This window comes from Polypterus senegalus, chromosome 6 (assembly GCF_016835505.1).
Source record: "Polypterus senegalus isolate Bchr_013 chromosome 6, ASM1683550v1, whole genome shotgun sequence".
In the NCBI taxonomy this organism is placed as follows: Eukaryota; Metazoa; Chordata; class Cladistia; order Polypteriformes; family Polypteridae; genus Polypterus; species Polypterus senegalus.
Window position 1 is genome coordinate 161,470,789 of NC_053159.1, and position 18,980 is coordinate 161,489,768.

Consider the following 18,980-nt stretch of genomic DNA (forward strand, 5'->3'; position numbering starts at 1 on the left):
TTGAGATGAAGTTCTCATTCAAGATTCTGGAAATAAAATGATGGGTTTCTTTGTCTGCCAAGATACAAATGGTGCTCCCAGTTAAGGTACGGTGAAAGATTTGAATTTCTCATCAAATAACCTGCAACAATCAGCAAATAAGGTGAAAATTGTCCCAACACTTCAAAAAAATGATTAATGAATGTTTGAGACACAACATTTGAGTTGTCGCCAAAGTGCTGCTACTCTAACATTCTTTCAGCATGGAAATAACCTTTACCTTTTTTATTTTGCAGATGCACAGATGCAATAACGTCTGCAAAGGTTGACATTCACTGTGCTATAACAGTTCTTTCAAACATTGCACAAATGCATTTTAAAATTTTGTCACATCTTCCACTGACAAACTTGCGTAGAATTTTCACTTTAATACAGTATCAGTTTTCCCATTTTTGTCAGGGGCTTCTTGAAATAAAGTAAATGTATGGGTTACACCAAGAGAGTAATTTGCTCCAAATATTCCTTTACTATAACCATAATCCACAAAGCAATGTTCTATAAAGCATAACTGTAGGTATATTTTAGTCAGTAGTACAATCTTTCTTTTGTCAGTTGGTTATAAGACAACATTTGTGCACCCTATAGGCACATCTTTCCATTATTAGTTCCTTAAATTTCATCTTTTGCAAATAGTTCTAAATTATAACTGGTGTTAAAGGATTATTTTTTGTTATGCAAATTAATGCTGTTACAGTACATAAACTGTGCATATATGAATGTTATGCATTAATATAGTTAAAACACAAACAGAAGAACAGATTAAAGTACAGTGTTATTTTAAAAAAGATTTTAAAAACATTGATTTTAGCAACCTCTCAAAGTAAGAGATATGTTAATGTGTTGGTTAAAAACAGCAAATAGTTTGTTAGAGAAGAACAAATGTAAACTGTTACAGTTGCAGTTCAGTAGGGGCTTTAAGCAGTCAAAGAGGGTGTTTTACACAAACTCATTCACCTTTTGGTTTACTTAAGTAAAAATGAAGGCTGCAGAAAGTTGGAGACATACCAGCAACGCTGAGTACAAGGCAGGAACCCAGTGGGCCCGAATAAATATGAAAAGGTCACAATAACATTCTTCAAAAAAGCACCCAGAGGAATAAAAGAATGCTAAAAAAATCCATTCCAAGTTAAGATGAATACCAGATATTAAATTATTTTCTAATCACGTTTGCAGTTTCATTGTCATTATCATTATAGTTATTTGTCATTATGGTGCCAGAAAGAAATCACCAAGTATTCTGTTTTACTTAGCTGCTTTTTTACTTTTCTGAGTTTCCAAATGTAGTTGACCAAATTCACATTTAGGAATGATCATCTTTTAATGCTCTGCTGCATGAAGTCTGACGTGCTGCTACAGTCCCACCCAAGGAGCCAAGACAAGTCTCAGCTGTGCTTCAATTCACTGGTCTCCTCTTCTTCGACTGAGCGGTTAAGGCCAGGAATGAATTTTAAGAGCTGTCTCCTGACACTTCCTCTTTTCATTTTTCTAGGCAAAGTCCCAAATATGCTTGATGGAGCTGCTCCTTCCCACGAAGGTGACTTTCCGCCATTGCCAACCATGTTGATGCTTCTTGTCCTTGAAAGATGGGCCTTAATGCTTGTGGTGCTGCCTCGTCGAGAGAGGCACTCTTCATCCACGCTGGCGCGTCTCTGTGGGTTTATTGATTCCTCAAAGACACACATCTGGTAGAGGCCATCGTCGCTGCCTTCCGTCATGAAACTGAGCTGGCTGACACAGCTGCTGTCACTTGAAAACCTTTGCTTGGTTTGTGGTTGGTGAGCGAATGACAAAATGCTTGGATCAAGGCAAGCACTCGGATACACTGGCGAGTCCGGTCCTTGAGAAGAGCATTCATTCATGCAATCTGTAGCAGGAGTAAAAAAAGAGGCTGTTATTAGTAGATCTTCAAGGTATAAAGGACCATTGTAAAACTCATTGAAACCATGGAAGAATTTGTTTTTATTTATATTTTGTTCTGCAATATGTCTTTATGTGATTACATGCAATTAATATTCAGTTCAATGCATTATTATATAGTGTGCCAGAGAAGCAAAGCTAGGAGAGACAGTGAGCCTGCTGCTACATATAAGACACCTTCAGGGGTAGAATGCCAAGATGGTCACCTTCTGCCATTGCCTGAAAAGGCTACCCTGTGATCCTGAGGGTCCTGAGTTTAAGTTCTACTGCTTGAGTGTATTGCTGACTATCCCAGAAGGCAGTGCATATTTATAAATGGTCAAAACCTATTCAGTTCATCACTAAGCCTCAAGTTCCATTGACAAAATCAGAACGATTTGTACAGTGGCAAGGAACAGAATGTGGTTTCTTTGGAATGACCTTTTTTCTGGTTTAATTGATCATAAAATGTGATAAAATCTGATTTTCACCTAAGTCACAAGTATAGACAAAAACTATATGTTTATTCTTATAACATACAAACAATTATAATCTTTCATATTTTTATTGAACACATCCATTAAATTAGTGGTGTGGAAAAAAGTAAGTGAACCCTTGGATTTAATTGGCAACAATAACCACTAACATGAGATTCCAGGAGCTGCAGGTGTGAATGGCTATCTTGAGGTGATTTCACAGTATTTGATGTCACTCATGTGCACATGGGAGGCAGTCAGGGAGCTTAACTAAAGGGTATGATAAGCCAGAACGAAAGTCTTCTGCTGCAGACCCTAAGCAGAAAAGTCTTCCTAATTCCCTCACTTCAGCCTCCAGTACTGATCTCACTCTCTGCTCCTGGAGATGACCTCACTTCCGTTTCCTACCCCAAAACATGTCATTCCTGCCATCCCTCTATAAAGCCGACCTACTGCAGGTACCATTTAGTTCCATGGTGGACTCAGTCTATTGAGATAACTCATGGCATTACTATTTTGTTTGCCAGTTTTTGAAGTATACGGGGTTGCTTCCCCAAACCTATTTCTTTGTTTTGTCTCTTTCTTACACTCCATTGGGTGAAGGCCATTGTTCTGCTGCATCACAGAACTTCTACTGACGTTTAGTTAGCAGAGAACCACCCTGGCATTATCCTGAAGGATGCTTTGATAAACATGGGGAATTTATTTTCTTGTTGATTATGGCAAGCTGTTCAAGCCCAGGGGCAGCAAAACAACATCAAATGATGATACTCCCTTGAGCGTAATTCACTGTTGGGATGATGTTTTCATGATGGTATGTGGTGCCCCTTTTTATGCCAATTGCATTGCTGCATATTCTCATGGACAATACAACCTTAGTTTCATCAGTCTACAAAACATTTTCCCAGTGGTATTGTGGAGTGTTAAGATGGTCTTTGACAAATTTTTCGTGTGCAGTGATGTCCTGCCATTCACACCATGCCTGTTCAATATGTATGGAGATGTTCACCTGCTCCAATGGTTTCATCAAAACTTTAGCTATTACTGTTTTTTATTTATTTATTTTTTTTAACATTGTGTGTGGCGCCTTTTGAGTCATCTAGGCTGGGTGTCCACTTTTAGGAAGAGTAGCCATAGCACTAAATCGTCTCCATGTATACCCTATCTATTTAACTGTGAACTGACACATATCTAAAGTCTTGAAATTACTTTGCAAGCCTGGCTAGATTTATGCAAATCAGCACTTCTAAAATTGTAGTTCTTCTGAGATCTCCTTTTTTGGGAGGCACGCTTCACATCAGCAGGTGCTTCTTGTGAACAGCAAACCCAAAATATCGGAGTCTATGTTTGATAGGTCAAATAATCTCTAAACCACACCTCCAGTCTTCTTTCATTGGTTGGACTCCAAGTTTACTCACTACTCACTTCAGTTAGCTTTAGTTGAAGTCATTAGCCTAGGGGTTCATTGACTTTTTCCAGTCTCAACTGTGAAGGTTTGAATGATTCATTGATATTCAATATGTACAAGAACAATGCAATCATTTGTACGTTATTAATTGAAACAGATTGTGTTTATTTAGTATTGTAACTTTGATGAAGATCAGACCGTAACTTAAAACAAATTTATACATACTGTATATGTGGTTATCTTGCAAGGGTTCACATCCTTTCTCTTTGTACTGTACATACTGTACATATTAATACACTCAGTGGCCACTTTATTAGGCACATCTTCTTGTTAGTGTGAAGTGCCTTCTCCTGTAAAGAGCTAATAATTTGGATGAACCTCAAGCTAGACAGAACCTCATGATTAGGGAATGAGAGAATTGAGACACAGACAAGGATGACTGCTCAAAAAAAATGGAATTCTGGTTTATTCCAGAGGTGCCAATCACAGTAATGTCTTGCAAATTATATACACAGTTCAATGCAAGAACATTAGTAAAAACAAGAAAAATAAGGGCAGGCGCCATATACAATAATTACAGGGGCTCCACAGTAGGCAGTGTGGTGTAGAAGTTAAGGCTTTGAAATTCAAATTCTGGTGCCATGGGTTCAAATCCTGCTACTGACACTGTGTGACACTGAGCAAGTCACTTGCTCTGTCTGTGCTCCAGTTGGAACATCAAAAGAAATGGAACAAACTGTATCATAAATGTTGGAAATCGCCTTAGATAAAGCCATCAGCCAAATAAGTAAATGTAAATCCAAAGGAAAAAGTGAAATAATCAGCACTCACAACCACAGATTACTTCCACCCAAAAATAAGAACAAATTGGAAGTAAACTGTCCTCACTAATATATACAAATTTAAGCACTCTACTCTCTGTTCTACCAACTCATCAGTAAAGAAGTATCTGCAAGCCCAAAGATGTCTCCTGGTGGTCTGGACTTCAGTTTTATATAGCTAACCTTCTTTCATTGCCAATCATTACACGCATCTTCTGTGTGCCCCCAACTGCAAACCTCATCAAGTCACACACCCTATGGCCTCCACTGGTCAGGTGCAGTGTTATTGTTTTAAACCGCCACTTTCTCCCATTGTGCATACCTGTTTGCAATCACTTCATGATGCAGGTAAGTTATGCAGTGAACTTTCACTTACTTTCACTCCATCATTTTTTCTCTATGTGTGTCTTCCCTCTGCCGACAACCTTCTAAACTCACCACTCTGATCTTTCCTTCCCACAGCAGTTTTGAGCACAGGCTTTGCTGTTGGGCCACTTCAAGTCAAGTCAAGTCAAGTTGGGAAGCATTCACTGGTACAGTGCATTGCCGCACCCACTGCATGACAAAATAACTTGGGATCCCGGTTTGCAACCACCCAGGCAGATGCAAGGTCCAGTCCCACCCTCCAGAAATGACCCTCAGGTGTTATGTGAGCCAACCCTTGGCCTGGTTCAGCCACTCGGTTCCCCAACAATGAGGATCTTACGAGCCGGATCACCTTCAGGGAAATGCACCACGTAGCCGTAGTGCTGACGCTACCTCACAGTGCAGGTAATGTGCCTCATTCGGGACTCCATGAGCAATAGCTCATTCGACACAAAGTCAAACCAACGGTACCCAAAGATTTTCCAAAGAGACACAGTACCAAAGGAGTCCAGTCTTCGTCTCAGGTCACTGGATAGCGTCCATGTCTCGCAACCATATAGCAAGACAGGAAGCACCAGGACTCTAAAGACTTGGACCTTCGTCCTTTTGCATAGATATCGGGAGCGCCACACACCTCTTTTCAGCGACCTCATGATCCCCCATGCTCTCCCAATCCGTCTACTGACTTCACAGGAAGAGTCACCAGAGATATGAATGTCACTGCCAAGGTAAGCAAACCTCTCAAAAAGGTCAACACTCTCTCCGCAAGCAGACACACTGCTGATGGCTGTCCCCAAGAGATCATTAAAGGCCTTCATCTTGGTTTTTATTCAGGACACTCGCAAGCCCAGACACTCAGACTCCTCACTCAGTCTCTTGGGCGCCATGATCAGTGCATCCATTGACTCCATGAAGATCACAGCATCGTCAGCAAAGTCAAGATCCGCGAATCTTTCTTCTCCAACAGATGTCCCACAACCACTGGACCCCATGACCTTGCCCAACACCCAGATCATACAAGCATTGAACAGAGCAGGAGCAAGAACACACCCCTGACGAACCCCAGAATCAACTGGGAAAAACACAGAGGTCTTGCCTCCACTCTGCACAGCACTCACAGTACCAGTGTACAGGCTTCAATATGTAATAATGTAATGGCTTTGGACACAGAGAAGCCATCTGACTCGTAGGCCTCCAAATCAGTGGAGTGACTCACGACAAGACACCCTAATGCCAGTGTGACTTTGCCCCACCACTGCCTTCTCTCTTGCTAAAACAACAGGTAAGTAACTTTTACTGCTATAACTATTCTAATGTTCATGATAAGCCATTGAATTCTACAAGTGAAAAACTCAAAACAGAATATAACCTAATCAACAGTTCCCAATAACTGGTATCGTTTCACTGAACAAGACAGTCTTTAAATGCTTCTTCAACACATTGTGGGTTCAGAGTCAGAGTTTCAAATGGAGGTGTGCAGCTCGTTCCACCAGCCACATTGAAGAGTCAAAAAAGCCAAATTAAGTCCACTCTGATTCAATGCTCTATAATAACATGTGAAACTTCTAAGGGGTGAATACCTTTTATAGGCACTGCTTACAGATACGCACACTCCATGACACTCTGCAGGACATACGGCCTAGAAAAGAGGAAAGTGTGTGTGTGTGTCTGCTTTGAGAGCCTGTTTTTAGTTTAGAGCTATTGGGGAATGATTACTGTTGCCCTTATGTTTTATGTTTGCATTGGTGTTTTACTTTTTGTAAGCTTCACCATATCAAATTCCATGCAGCAGACATTTTTAATGGCAATGTAGATTGTCTTACTTTCTTCACTTCTTCGAAGAATTATTATACTTACGATTGGGACCCACTAACATGCACAAATCAGGCTTCTTCAGGTAGAGGCTTTTACTCCCAATTACCGCTGAATACAGACATGTAGGTCATGTAGGATGACATGTGTGTATCGACCCATATCTAGTGTCTCACATTAAGCCTTTGGGTTAAAAAAAGGCAGGGAATGATGTGCTCCATACATGCAAATTCAGAGTTTAGGTTTGTTTTTGTGCAACTCTCAGCACATTCTGTATACTTATTACACAGAGTACATATAAAAAGTTGTTCTGTTTTAAAGTCCTGATCTTACATGTAAATCTGAAATGATATTTTATGTGCAGTGTGTTAACTGCATATACTGTACATGCATTTGAATCCTTCTCACGTATTATTTCACTCTATTCAAAATGTACTGTATGACCTGCTGATGGCAATAATGAGAGTCACTGATTCAAAATACATTGTGGTTTCCAGAAACTGTTGGCCCTTACCCTGTAAAAGGCGTTGTTCTTTTAACACCAGCGACTCCAACTCCACCCATTTCTCATGCAGGCTTTTCTGTGGGCAGAAAGATTTGTGCATTAAGCTATAAGCCAAGCTTGTGAGGAGACTCGAGCACAGCTATGTTATCATTGGTCAAAGGGGAGCCTTTATAGCTCTATAACTCTTCTCTGCATATTACAGTGCATTTAAAAGAAAGAAGACTACAAACAAAGCACCGCAGAGCAGCCTTTAAGAACAAAAAGGAAACAATTTGGTGTTCTGAAACAACTGAGCTTTAAATTCTTTGGCATGTTTGCTTTATTATTTTAAGGTCATAAACTGCTCACGTCACTGAAATTGCCAAATAATGAATGGAAAACCTTGGTAGCGATAAAAGGTGAGAGAAATTTCAAAGAAAGCAAACATACCTTGAGCATTCGGAGCTTGGCTTCCAGTTCAGTTCTTTTCATGTCTGCTCCATTAATAGTTTCCAACCTGAAAAATATTGTCTGTTTAGTATCTTAGAATGGACCAAAGAGTCCACCGAGCCACCCTCTGTGGGAAAGACAACAGTTAGGATGGTGACAGATTGGCATTGAAATGGCACTCCCTAGCAGAAGACAAGAAACTGGGCATGACAGCAGTGAATGACTGTGGGATAGATAGATAGATAGATAGATAGATAGATAGATAGATAGATAGATAGATAGATAGATAGATAGATAGATAGATAGATATTTTTAACTATGGCTGTCTTCAAGCATGATATAACAGTGTTCATTACTACAGAGTGCTTGGAGAAAACCCCGTGACAAGTCCAAACTCCACATAGACAATGACCAGACAGGAGATTTGAAACCAACACTCTGCACCTGGAAAGCAGCAGCAGTAACCGGCATGTCACTGTGCCTCAACGAGTCAACGGCAGCTAAGAGAAATGAATTATGAGTGTCTGCCGGAAACTTAGCTGTAAGAGCAGAAACAGTAGAAGCATTTCTTTGCAAGTGTAATTACGCGATGGCCAGTACTCTCTTGTCTCTTAATGTTTGGGACTGAGTTGCCACCAGCTGGACACTTTATGATTCACGTCCAGTACAGTATGTTATCCCTCATATGACAAACTTTTAATCAGTCGTTTGCTAACATTGTCCTTCCTTACCTTAAACAGTTAACAGAGGCTTTGATCAAGTCCACAATGTGCTGATGACTGGATCTTTCAACACTGATGCCATTGATATTCACAATAATTTCACCTGATCAAACCAGAAAAAAGCACAGATGTCAACATCTGATGGACACAACCAGAACCTAATAAGACAGTTCCAGAAAGTAGCATGGAACAATAATATTAAAAAAAGCAAAAAAAGCAAAAAACAAACACCCACTGAAAAAGGAAGTGAAAGTGGGCTAATTACCGGTTGTGAGACCTGCAGCCTCTGCCGGGCTGTTTTCATTCACTTTGCAGATAAAAGTGTAGAATGCTGCAGAATGGGTGCTTTGCTGAGGAGATTCGTGTGTCTGAAAATGAAGAAAATAAGTGAACAATTAGCCTGAGGCAGACGTGCCTGTGGAACTGCATGGATTCATTGTTAAAATGTGTGGCACGGCACCTCACCAACTTTGACCAAAGCAATAACAGCAGCATTAACCCTTTGCAGTCTACCCCTGACAAATATGAGCTCCACCTGCAGTATGTTCTTCATGTCTGAGCCTGTTAGTATCTGCAGCTTCAGTCCTTTTCAGTCTACCACATATACAGAGATCAGCTGTGGTCAAGCACCTAAGGTTTAAAGCTGCTTGTGCTGATTCTGCCTAACAGCTTGAAAAATGCAAGCATCCAACAATCCATCCATTTTTTGAACCTGCCTTCAGTTTTTAGAACTGTGGGAAAGCCCTGGGGACAAGGCAGGAATCAATCCTGGATGGGACACCAGTCTGTCACGTAAACAAGTAGAGGAATTTCAGGAAGACTTGGGGACATTACTAAAAACGTTAAGGTAGAACTCCTGAAACATTCCTGAAATTCATCCCAGATTCATTGTTTTATTACAGGTTTGCAGTTCCCACCCCGTATCTTTGAACGTCGCAGGTTAATTTTTGAAGCAATCACTTTTGGACAAGGAGGAATCCCCAAGCTTCAAGGTAAGTCCATATTTGACTTGCTGATCATGTTGCTGGAGAGTGGTGATGCAAGTAAGAATTTCAATGTACTCTGCACAGAAGTTGACCTTTACAATACATCATGTACCAAAAGTAATGAGCAAATTGTTTTACCATTCAATAAAGGTATAAATAGGATACTACAATACTGGTCAATTGTCTTCAGTTGAAAAGCTTGTTCCTGTGAGAAAGCGTCTTCTATTCATTTCAGGTTTTCTTTAACAATTTTATGAAAAAATGCTCATGTTTTGCCTATTGTGTGTACATTTGACGTTTGTATTATACAACACAAGTAACAATTAAGATTTTATTATGGATGTTTTTATATTGCAGTCCAGTGCTGGTCTCCATAGATGCCCAATCTGTCAGAAACTTTATCTCCATTCTCCATCAAAACATGGCATTAAACATTTTTCTTGGCCATCACTACACGCCACATGGAATTTAAGCACATAGGAGAGGATGTTTCAATTCTTTAAATACCTAACTGGGGTCACTGGGGTTTTGGTGTGTGGCAGACACTTCTCAAGGGTCGTCTGCTGGGCAGCCCTCCTTTTTAGAGGTTTCATTGGTTTAAGCCCGCTACATCTCCAGAAGGCTCAACTGTGCACCGTGGCATCTCGGGTGCAGTCACCTTCCATATCTGACTGCCCATAGATACCTAAATATCATTTTGGGGCCCAGCTGCAGTCATTCCTCTTCATCCATAACCAGTGGCCGTTTCTGTCAGTGGTCTCTGAAAGCTGTTTTTAGCTTGCTGCTGATTCTGGCCTCAACCTCCAAAAACCCCTCTAGCAATTTGACCATGAAAGTAGACAGAAATCTACTGCTAGAAGAATCTTCATTTTCCATCCATGCTGCTTAGCATATGTGGTCAAATCAGCGTGTCTTAGATGTTTCTGCTGATATGCCATGCAAACTACATCTTCCTGGGGCACTGAGATTAGTACAGCCTTCAGAGTGCCAAACAACAAGACCAATCCAAGGGTTGCAGTGCCTAACTCTGCTGGAAATATTAAACTTTTATCAATGTCAATAGTCATACTCCATTCACCAGCTGGTTGCAGTATGCTTGTCACCACAGGAGGCACTTGACTGTCCTTGCCAGACAATCAGATCCTAGTTCTTCAAGTCATAGGGGGCATTGAATTGTTCGTCAGCCTTTGCTTCTGAAAAATGAATGCCAAACATCTAAGGGCCTTGCTGTGCCTCCATGTGTATCTTCTTTGAGTGAGGCTCACGCTGCAGCATGAGGTTTGCTCTCATTTGCACATCATATATTAAACAAAAGGTATAACTTTTGGATGGAGTATCCCTTGAAGCTGGTATCAGTTTGACCAGTTGGCTTAGATAAGGCTGCAGGGACAAATGGTGTGCAGTGTACATGGTGACAACATGATGCCCAAGGTCATTTGAAGATCCATCCATCCTCTGCACCCACCTTTTCCATGACAGTCTCATAGGCAACATCTGGGACAATTACACACAACTTGACCTGAGACCCTGGAGGATGTCCCCTCAGTGAGTGAACAGAATGAGATCTGAACCCAGGTCCTCAGAGCTGTCAGGCTGCTGTGCTGCCCACTCCACCATTCTTTACACATAGAGAATTACATTTTAATGGCAAAGGAGGAAAGTCCTTACCTGAATTTCAAACCCAAAGGTTTCGTTGTCTTGTTTTTCTAAAATGAAGGTGGTCCTAGGCAACAGAAACAAAATAAAAATAAACTGATGTTAATGACGTGACCAACTTCCTGTCAGTAGCACACACGCTGATAGCCCCTATTTCCGGAGTGTGCCTTGCCTCGATGTTTCAAGTGTTTATTCTCATAGCCCGTGTACCATCATGCAGCTTAAAAAAAACACCTTTGGGGTGGGTGAGGACAGCCTGATGCCTTTAGCTTTCTCGAGCATTAGGTTATTAGTTTATCTGCTTGTTAAATGGCAGAAATGCTGGTCCTTTGAGTGTTTACTTATTAGGAGCTGATCTGACAAGTATGGTCTGAAATAAACAAGGATAATTTTAGCATGGCCACAGAAGGGCAAACGTCATGTGAACAAAAGCAGCACTGGTTACTTGTGGCAGCTAAAATGTATTGAATTTAAAATCTTAGCATTAAGTTCTCAAACGTCTGTCCTGACAGCGTTGGGCTCCAGTCCATCACAGGGACTATTTGCACATACAGCCACACAAGTTAATTTACAATCATCAAGCACCCTAAGCTTGAGGTTCTAAGAATGTTTTAGGGATACAAACTCCAAGCTGACATCAACTTGGCATGGAATTCCAGTCTACAGCTCTTTGGGTGGCAATGCTAGTCACGTGCCACTGTGCCATCCTTGTTTAAAAGCATCATTGGTTCATTTGACTAGAATGAACTATGAACAAGTGTGATGTCTGTATTGTAACACACCATAACATTTAGAAATCTGCTTGATCCAATTCAGATCTCCAGGTGCCCGAGCCTATCCTGGCAGCACTGAGCACATGGCTGAAAACAACAGGGTGCCAGTTCACACACACACACACACCCTAAACTTCACATTTTGGGGGGATGTGGGAGGAAAACCTACAGGGACACAGGGAGAACATGCAGACTTCACATGGACAGCGTATGGATGTAGGATTTGAACTTGGGTCACCATATCCATGAAGCAGCAGCGATGATAATCACTGCACCACTGAATGTCAAACTTCTTTTTGTAGAGTATGGAATTTTCAACTATATTTAAGTTGAATGCAGCCCCAGACATAAGAAGAGTGGCAAGTTTTTATCTGTGAGGACTTGATGGAACTTTGAACATTAATGGTAGTATGACACATCTATATATATAATTCACTAGGCAAGACAACCATGGAAAGCACACCGGAAGGGGCGTGGATTCACTGAGCTGCCGGATACAATTGGACAAGTAAGACACCTATGGCGCACGCAGGAAGGAGCCGCGCCCACCAACTCCTGGCACCTCTGAGCCACGTTGACTGTTCATAGAGGCATGTTTCTCGAGGAGGTGAATTGCCATATGCAGCGTGTAAAACGGTTTGCGAGGGGTATCTCATGGGATCCTTAAAACAATCCTTTACAACTGAGGTTAAAACACAATGAAGTAAGCAGTCTTTAAAAACTGAGTTTTCAGTTACGACGCACGACCGCGTGCTACGCTACATACAGCAATTCGCCTCCGCGACAAACATGCGTCTTCTTAGATGCTCCTGCAGGAACACGGAAAGTCCACGTGAGTCACAGGTGCATCTGGACTGTACAAAGACGACAACGACTCAAGTGACGAGTTGGAGGTGGGCACATGAGCGATGGCGGTCCGCCAGTTTTCAGTCACGGATGATTGTGTGTTGGTTCATTCCGTGCATTGTTACAATGTTGCTTTTCTTGCTGATTTATTACATTACCGATTTTTCAAATGTTAATTTTCTCCCTGTGCTTAAAAATCATTAAAAAAACCGGCCTGATTATGCGGCGTATGCTACGCCGCAGATTGGCTAGTATTCCATAATTACAATCTTTGAGAAAAATATACAATAAACATACTACTTTAGGGGGGCATTTCTTGACACAATATAACTGCCCACTCAATGAAGCTTATGATTGGCCTCTAGCCTTTTGCCTCCATTCATCCTCTATGCCCTTCAACTCTTGGACCCTTGGCCTTTGCTTGTCCTTCAATCTACACGCATGCTTAAGGGGACTTTTTGGAATCCCTCATTCCAGCCAGATGTAGAGGCTTGGTAGCAAAAATTTCAAACATTGTTCTCCACAACACAGTCCTATTGTGCATTTCAGATACATATGTTATTATTGTCATGTGTGTTTTCCAAAGTGGACTGGATGGCCATACTGTACATGAAGAGCTGATGAACATGCCAATTCAATATACAATGCAAAAGTTGGCACTATATAGCTGTAGCAAAAGGCTGTATGAGCTTGCAAATGCTAAAGCCATTATACTTTATATAAAGTGTACATCCACCTATACAGTTATAATGATATACTGGTTGGGGTCAGAGGCTTTATAGGATTAGTCATTCAAACTATTCATTTTTTATTCTTCACCCTAACATGGATAGAATCTCGGGGAAGATGGGATTTTCCAACCACTCTTGTTTCCTACACTTAACCTAGACGAGCTCCTAATGCTACATCCACACTACTACGTATTCACTGTAAAATGCAGACATTAGTCTCCATTTTTTCCTTTTGTCCACAGAACCCCAGTGTTTTCAGGTGTAAAGTACTCTCCAGAGCCTGTATACTACTGAAAACAATTGCTCGACATTGCGATGTGGATGACTGGAATTGTAGACTTTTGAAAAATGCAGAATCTCTTCATGCCGTGATTTGTTTGCACTTATTAAGTAGCCCTTCCCTGATTGGATTCTGCTCATTACGACACCCCATTCACTGATTGGTCATCCTTCATGCAAGAAAGCCATATTCCAACATAACGGGCACAGAAGAGTTGCTTTCCATGGTGCTTGTTGTGTTGCTTTTGTACAGTTTGAATGCATACATACATACAGTTTTATGATAAATCCCATGGCTTCCCTTCAAGGATTTTTTCGCCGATACACGCATGCCCACATCATACTGTATGCGTTTTTGGTCATTTTGGTGTTTTCAGAGATACTTTTGTAAACAATACCAATATATTAGTGTGGATGGAGAATGATTTTGTTTTAAAATGCCTTTTTTAAATTAAAAACTAGTGGCATGGACATAGTCTATGTTAACAGAAGTGGACAACCCAATAATTAAATTCCAGTTTGAACCTGACCTCAATCCACCAATTCATTTTCTGTATTCATATACTCTGGAGATGATCACAGTGCTGAGGAGATTGTCTAACCAATAATGAATGTCCTATTCCTGCTTTTCATAGGTGAAGTTCCAGGATGGACAATCCCAAGGGTAACTGGCACTGTTCATCCACCAGCTCAGTTTCAATGTTTGCTTCTTCTGCAGTAGAGAAGATTGCCTATCCACGTATGTATTTTTAGTGGATTGGTTATTATCATTAAATACATAATTTCCTTGTGTGTTTATCTGTGTAGTTTTATCATTTACACCAGATTTTCCAATAATGTTAAGTAACTGATCTCGACTGCCACCCTAAATTATTTCTAATGACCACACAGATAGAGGAAAGTATTTCAGGGCCTCAACCTAAAATTAAACGCACAAACATCATATCTCACTCTGAGGAAACATATTTACATGTCACAATGTTTTTGATAGGCATCTTAGATAAGAAAGCCATTAAACAATCTTTTTCACACGGAACTTACTCAAATTGTGTAGGCCTGTATTAAGAGCTTGACATTGACATTTTTCCAGCTTTTAATGATTTTGTCTTTTAAACTTCCAGATGTTCAGCATCACTTATATGACAAAAGCATTGTAACTTAAAGAGATGTGTGATTTATATTGCAGCAGGCTGAGTGGCTGTCATGTTAGATTCGATTAAATTCAATTAAATTTAAAGGAAGAAGCTTTCTTTTTTGTGTTATTGGGGTTTGGGCCCAGCATTCCACACGCTAAAATCTCACTTCTGACTCACTATGTCATGTAAACCCCTGAAGTCCAGCATTGATTTTAATTTAATCTACCCTGCTATTTGAATATGTTCTTCATTTAATCTGTCATTTAATCCTGAACATAAAACAATCTTCCTAAATATGTGCCTGTGCTAGATATTACTGGATATGGGAAATATTCAAAACCATGGGCTGTTTACCTTGGAGTGTCAGGAAAAGCCGTCGGAGGGTTAAACTGGCAGTGCAATAGCTGAAACAAACGAAAAAAAAAGTTATGGTTAGCACAGTTCATCTTGATTAAAATCGGGGCGTTAAGAGCAAATATTTGTGTTGAGTATTGGATTAGAATAGACACGGCCATGAAAGAGCAAAAGTGGCTGCTGCTTCCACTTTACAAAAATGACATTAGTGCTAGACGCTGCCTGCATCTAACCGTTGTTGATAAGCAAGGAGGTCAAGGTACATCTACTGTACTAGTGAGTGCATCTGCAAGAGCTGAGAAGGAGTCATAATACAAAAAAAGCCTTTCAGTCGGCAGGGATTTTGTTTTCAGCTTAAACAAGTGAAAGAACCTTCAGGGCAGTGGCTCAAATAAAAACATGGCTTAGCTGGCTAAGGGATGTGCTCTGCACAATGAGAACCTGCTCAAATTACATCTGTTAGTGAACTCGGCAAACAACAAAGATCTTTTCTAGATGATGAAGGAATACTGTCACTGCATCTGTAATAACCGTTACAAATATCTGCTATCTCATCTCTTCATCTTATGGAAAAGAGAGCACTTAGAATTCATCAGGGTGTTTAGTCATTTTGAAAGATTGGTTAGAGATATTTGGAAGAGTCTACCCCTATCATATACGCCTTTCTTATCTACATATCTTTATCATGTATTGCCTTTCTTCTCCATCTGTTTGTCTACGTATCTCTCTCTCATCATTCACCAGAAGGGGGTTGTTGTTTATTATCTATCTATCTATCTATCTATCTATCTATCTATCTATCTATCTATCTATCTATCTATCTATCTATCTATCTATCTATCTATCTATCTATCTATCTATCATACTTCACTTTATACCAATATTCTCTATATATATACTGTACAGAATATCCACCCATCCATTGTCTAAACCTGTTTCTTCAGAGCAGAGTCATGTGGAAGCTATAGCCTAGCATCATGCAGGGTCACACACAGCCACACACAGGCATCAGGGTCCGATTTAACATTGTCAAATCACCTAATCTGCACATCTTTGGACTGTAGGAGGAAACCAGATCATTCAGAGTTAACTCATGTGAACCTGGGTAAAACATGCAAACTCCACACAGAGAGCACCCAAGACCTGAAGCAGTGGCACTGCCTAGTTTGTGAGACTTGTTAGAGATTGCAGAGACTGCAGCCTCCTTTATCTTTCTATGTTTATCTGCCTTGAGAGTTTCTGTGCCTTGCACCGTTTGTTGGAAAGGACTATCAGAATTTACATTATTTATCTATTCTATTAAACTTGTTAGAGACCTTCAGGATGATAGACACCTTCCTAACAGCGTCAGAGAGAAGGTAGAAACCAGTCCAGAATGGGCCGAGGGGCCCATTACAGCATCCACACAGAGACATCCCCGCTCATTTCCACTGGGCCGTGATTGAGTTGTTTAAAAATGAACGGACCATTAAGGCTTACTGTATCAATCTGTCGATTTATCCATCCTTGATTGTTAAGAACTGATACAGGAAAACATTTATCATTTCTCTGAACTCAGAAATCACAAATACAAACATTATATATATTTAGGTACAGGGCACAATGGGCACTGGCCACTGGCGCTAGGAGGACGGGGGCCCACAATGTTTCTGATGCCTATGTATATTTCTGTTTTGCTATCAAAACAGGGGCAGCAGTGCACTACTTTGCCCCACGATCTATGATTCTGTTAAGACTGCCCTGATATGGTAACACTTCAGGTACTGAAAAAATGCATCTATTGCACTTTTACTATTATGTATCAAAACCTTAACAAACACTTCTTTGGGTCTTGCATCAGAAGTGCTTAACTGAGATGCATTCCTCTTGATTTTACATATTTAGTATAAGACCCGTGAATCCTTCATATTAACAAGAAAGTTTGCCATCATGTTGGTCAGACAGACAGCACAGGGATGAATAACCTGTCTACAAGTGTTTTGTAAGTGTTATGAAGACCAAAAGAAACCTTCATATATATTTATTCACACACAGAGTATACACATAATTATTAGTATTGATAATATATACACGTATTTATATAACCACCACATCACATGTATATGGAGGGAGACCGAGCAAGTGAGTGAGAGTGTATGTATGGTGAGCGCTCAGGTACGCTTGTATATGTAACACATGCAGTGTGTTAGGCACTCATATGCTGAACTCACGTTTTCCGCTACAGAGCCAAAAGCCAAAGCCGTTCTTTGCAGCATCCATCAAACACACGGACCATCTCAGAATGGACAGGATGCTGATTGAGTGTAGGACCCGTTCACACACAGACCTACACACACTCCCTCATTAGCAGCACAACTGGAAGTCACCAATGAGCCTAACATCTAGAGGACTTCTTTTAAAAGTAAGAGTAAACCAGGTGTCAAGAGACGTCATGCTAATTATAAAAAGGCTGGAAACTGACCCCAGGTCCTTGAAGCTGTGAGACAACAGCATTAAACACAGCACCACCATGCTGCCTGATTTACATATACTGTACATACATATAGCATAAGTTTCATTTTTTTATATAAATAAACAAAGCTGTCGAAGATACTTTTCAGTTTTAACAAATTACAAACTAATAACGTTATTTCAGTAGACCTGTCTTAAGCCTTCAAGTACATATTTTACACATTTAAATATGCCAAATATAAAACTTAAACTATTGATGTAAAACTTTGCTATCTGTCAGTGCAGTTTTTATTTATTACACTTTTGTTTCCACATCTTTTTCATTTACAGATTTTGCATAAACTAAAGACAAAGTCTATCATGCTTAGGCTCTTTGTGCAGAAACAGACATAAAATAAGCAAAGTCTGCCGCGCGGACAGACAGCTCACCGGCCGGCGCCCTCTTGGCAAGGTTCCAAGTGATGTGACCAAGTTCTGAAGTTGCTTGTTGTCATTTTCTTCATTCGAATTCGAATCAAAGTACAATGCACTTCTTGTCTTGTGCACGTTTCCCATAATGTAATTCTCATTTCGGAATTCCCTTATAAAGCGCCTCAAAGTCATTTTCAGGGGCCCGTTGATTAACTCGGCAGCACAGCTTTGAGTGACTTGTAAAGCTCTGCGCGCCTTGCCTGCAGACAAAATGTGTCAAAACGGAAATCCAAGCCATGTGACGCTTTTTGTGGGTTTTAGGTTTAACTGCAGGGTGAACTTAACTTGTGCCGATCGTTGGAGCTTACGATGTTTGCATAAGCTTTTGTCTCCATTTTTTTTCTTTTTTTTTGCTTCTTTGCTGATTTTGGGACATTAGGGGAATCTGCCTCTGCTCCTTTTGTAATTGATTTGTGCAGGGAGGTCTGTTTGCCTTTTGGTCTGTCAGAGAGCAGAAATGTGCAGAATATTTATTTGTGGTCTGCTGCACCTGTTTCCTTAGTCTCTTTAAGAAACAGGAACAGTCGACCTTGTGCAGTTTGAACAGGCCAGTCCCATGTCAGTTCTGGGCTTGACACTTTCAGAAGACCCGCATGCCATTTTAACTCTTTCAGGGCTGATGTCGACTTTTGTCAACATTCAGGAGCAGAGGACAGCAAATCAGCTGTAAACTGCAACAAAACTCACATTTACTTTTTACTTTGACTCTCTTTGCTAGAAGAAAAGTTACATAGCTTTGTCGATTGAACCTCGACTCCCTAAGCATGCATGAGTAGCGAAGAGCAAACAACCTCTAAAATGGTACTGAAATCTGGCGAGAGAC

The 18,980-nt window shown here is 40.5% G+C and overlaps 1 protein-coding gene across 1 annotated transcript; it reads right to left on the minus strand.

Annotated features, from left to right (window-relative positions):
* Positions 1-482: 482 nt before the first annotated feature.
* LOC120531750 (cytohesin-interacting protein-like) lies at positions 483-18,595 on the minus strand. The gene is made up of 8 exons (XM_039757440.1): positions 18,116-18,595; positions 15,236-15,285; positions 11,129-11,183; positions 8,740-8,842; positions 8,484-8,577; positions 7,753-7,819; positions 7,333-7,399; positions 483-1,903 (listed from the first exon to the last, which is right to left on the minus strand). The coding sequence occupies exons 1-8, from the start codon at positions 18,287-18,289 to the stop codon at positions 1,422-1,424; spliced, it is 1,092 nt and encodes a 363-aa protein (XP_039613374.1). The 5' UTR covers positions 18,290-18,595; the 3' UTR covers positions 483-1,421.
* Positions 18,596-18,980: the final 385 nt, after the last annotated feature.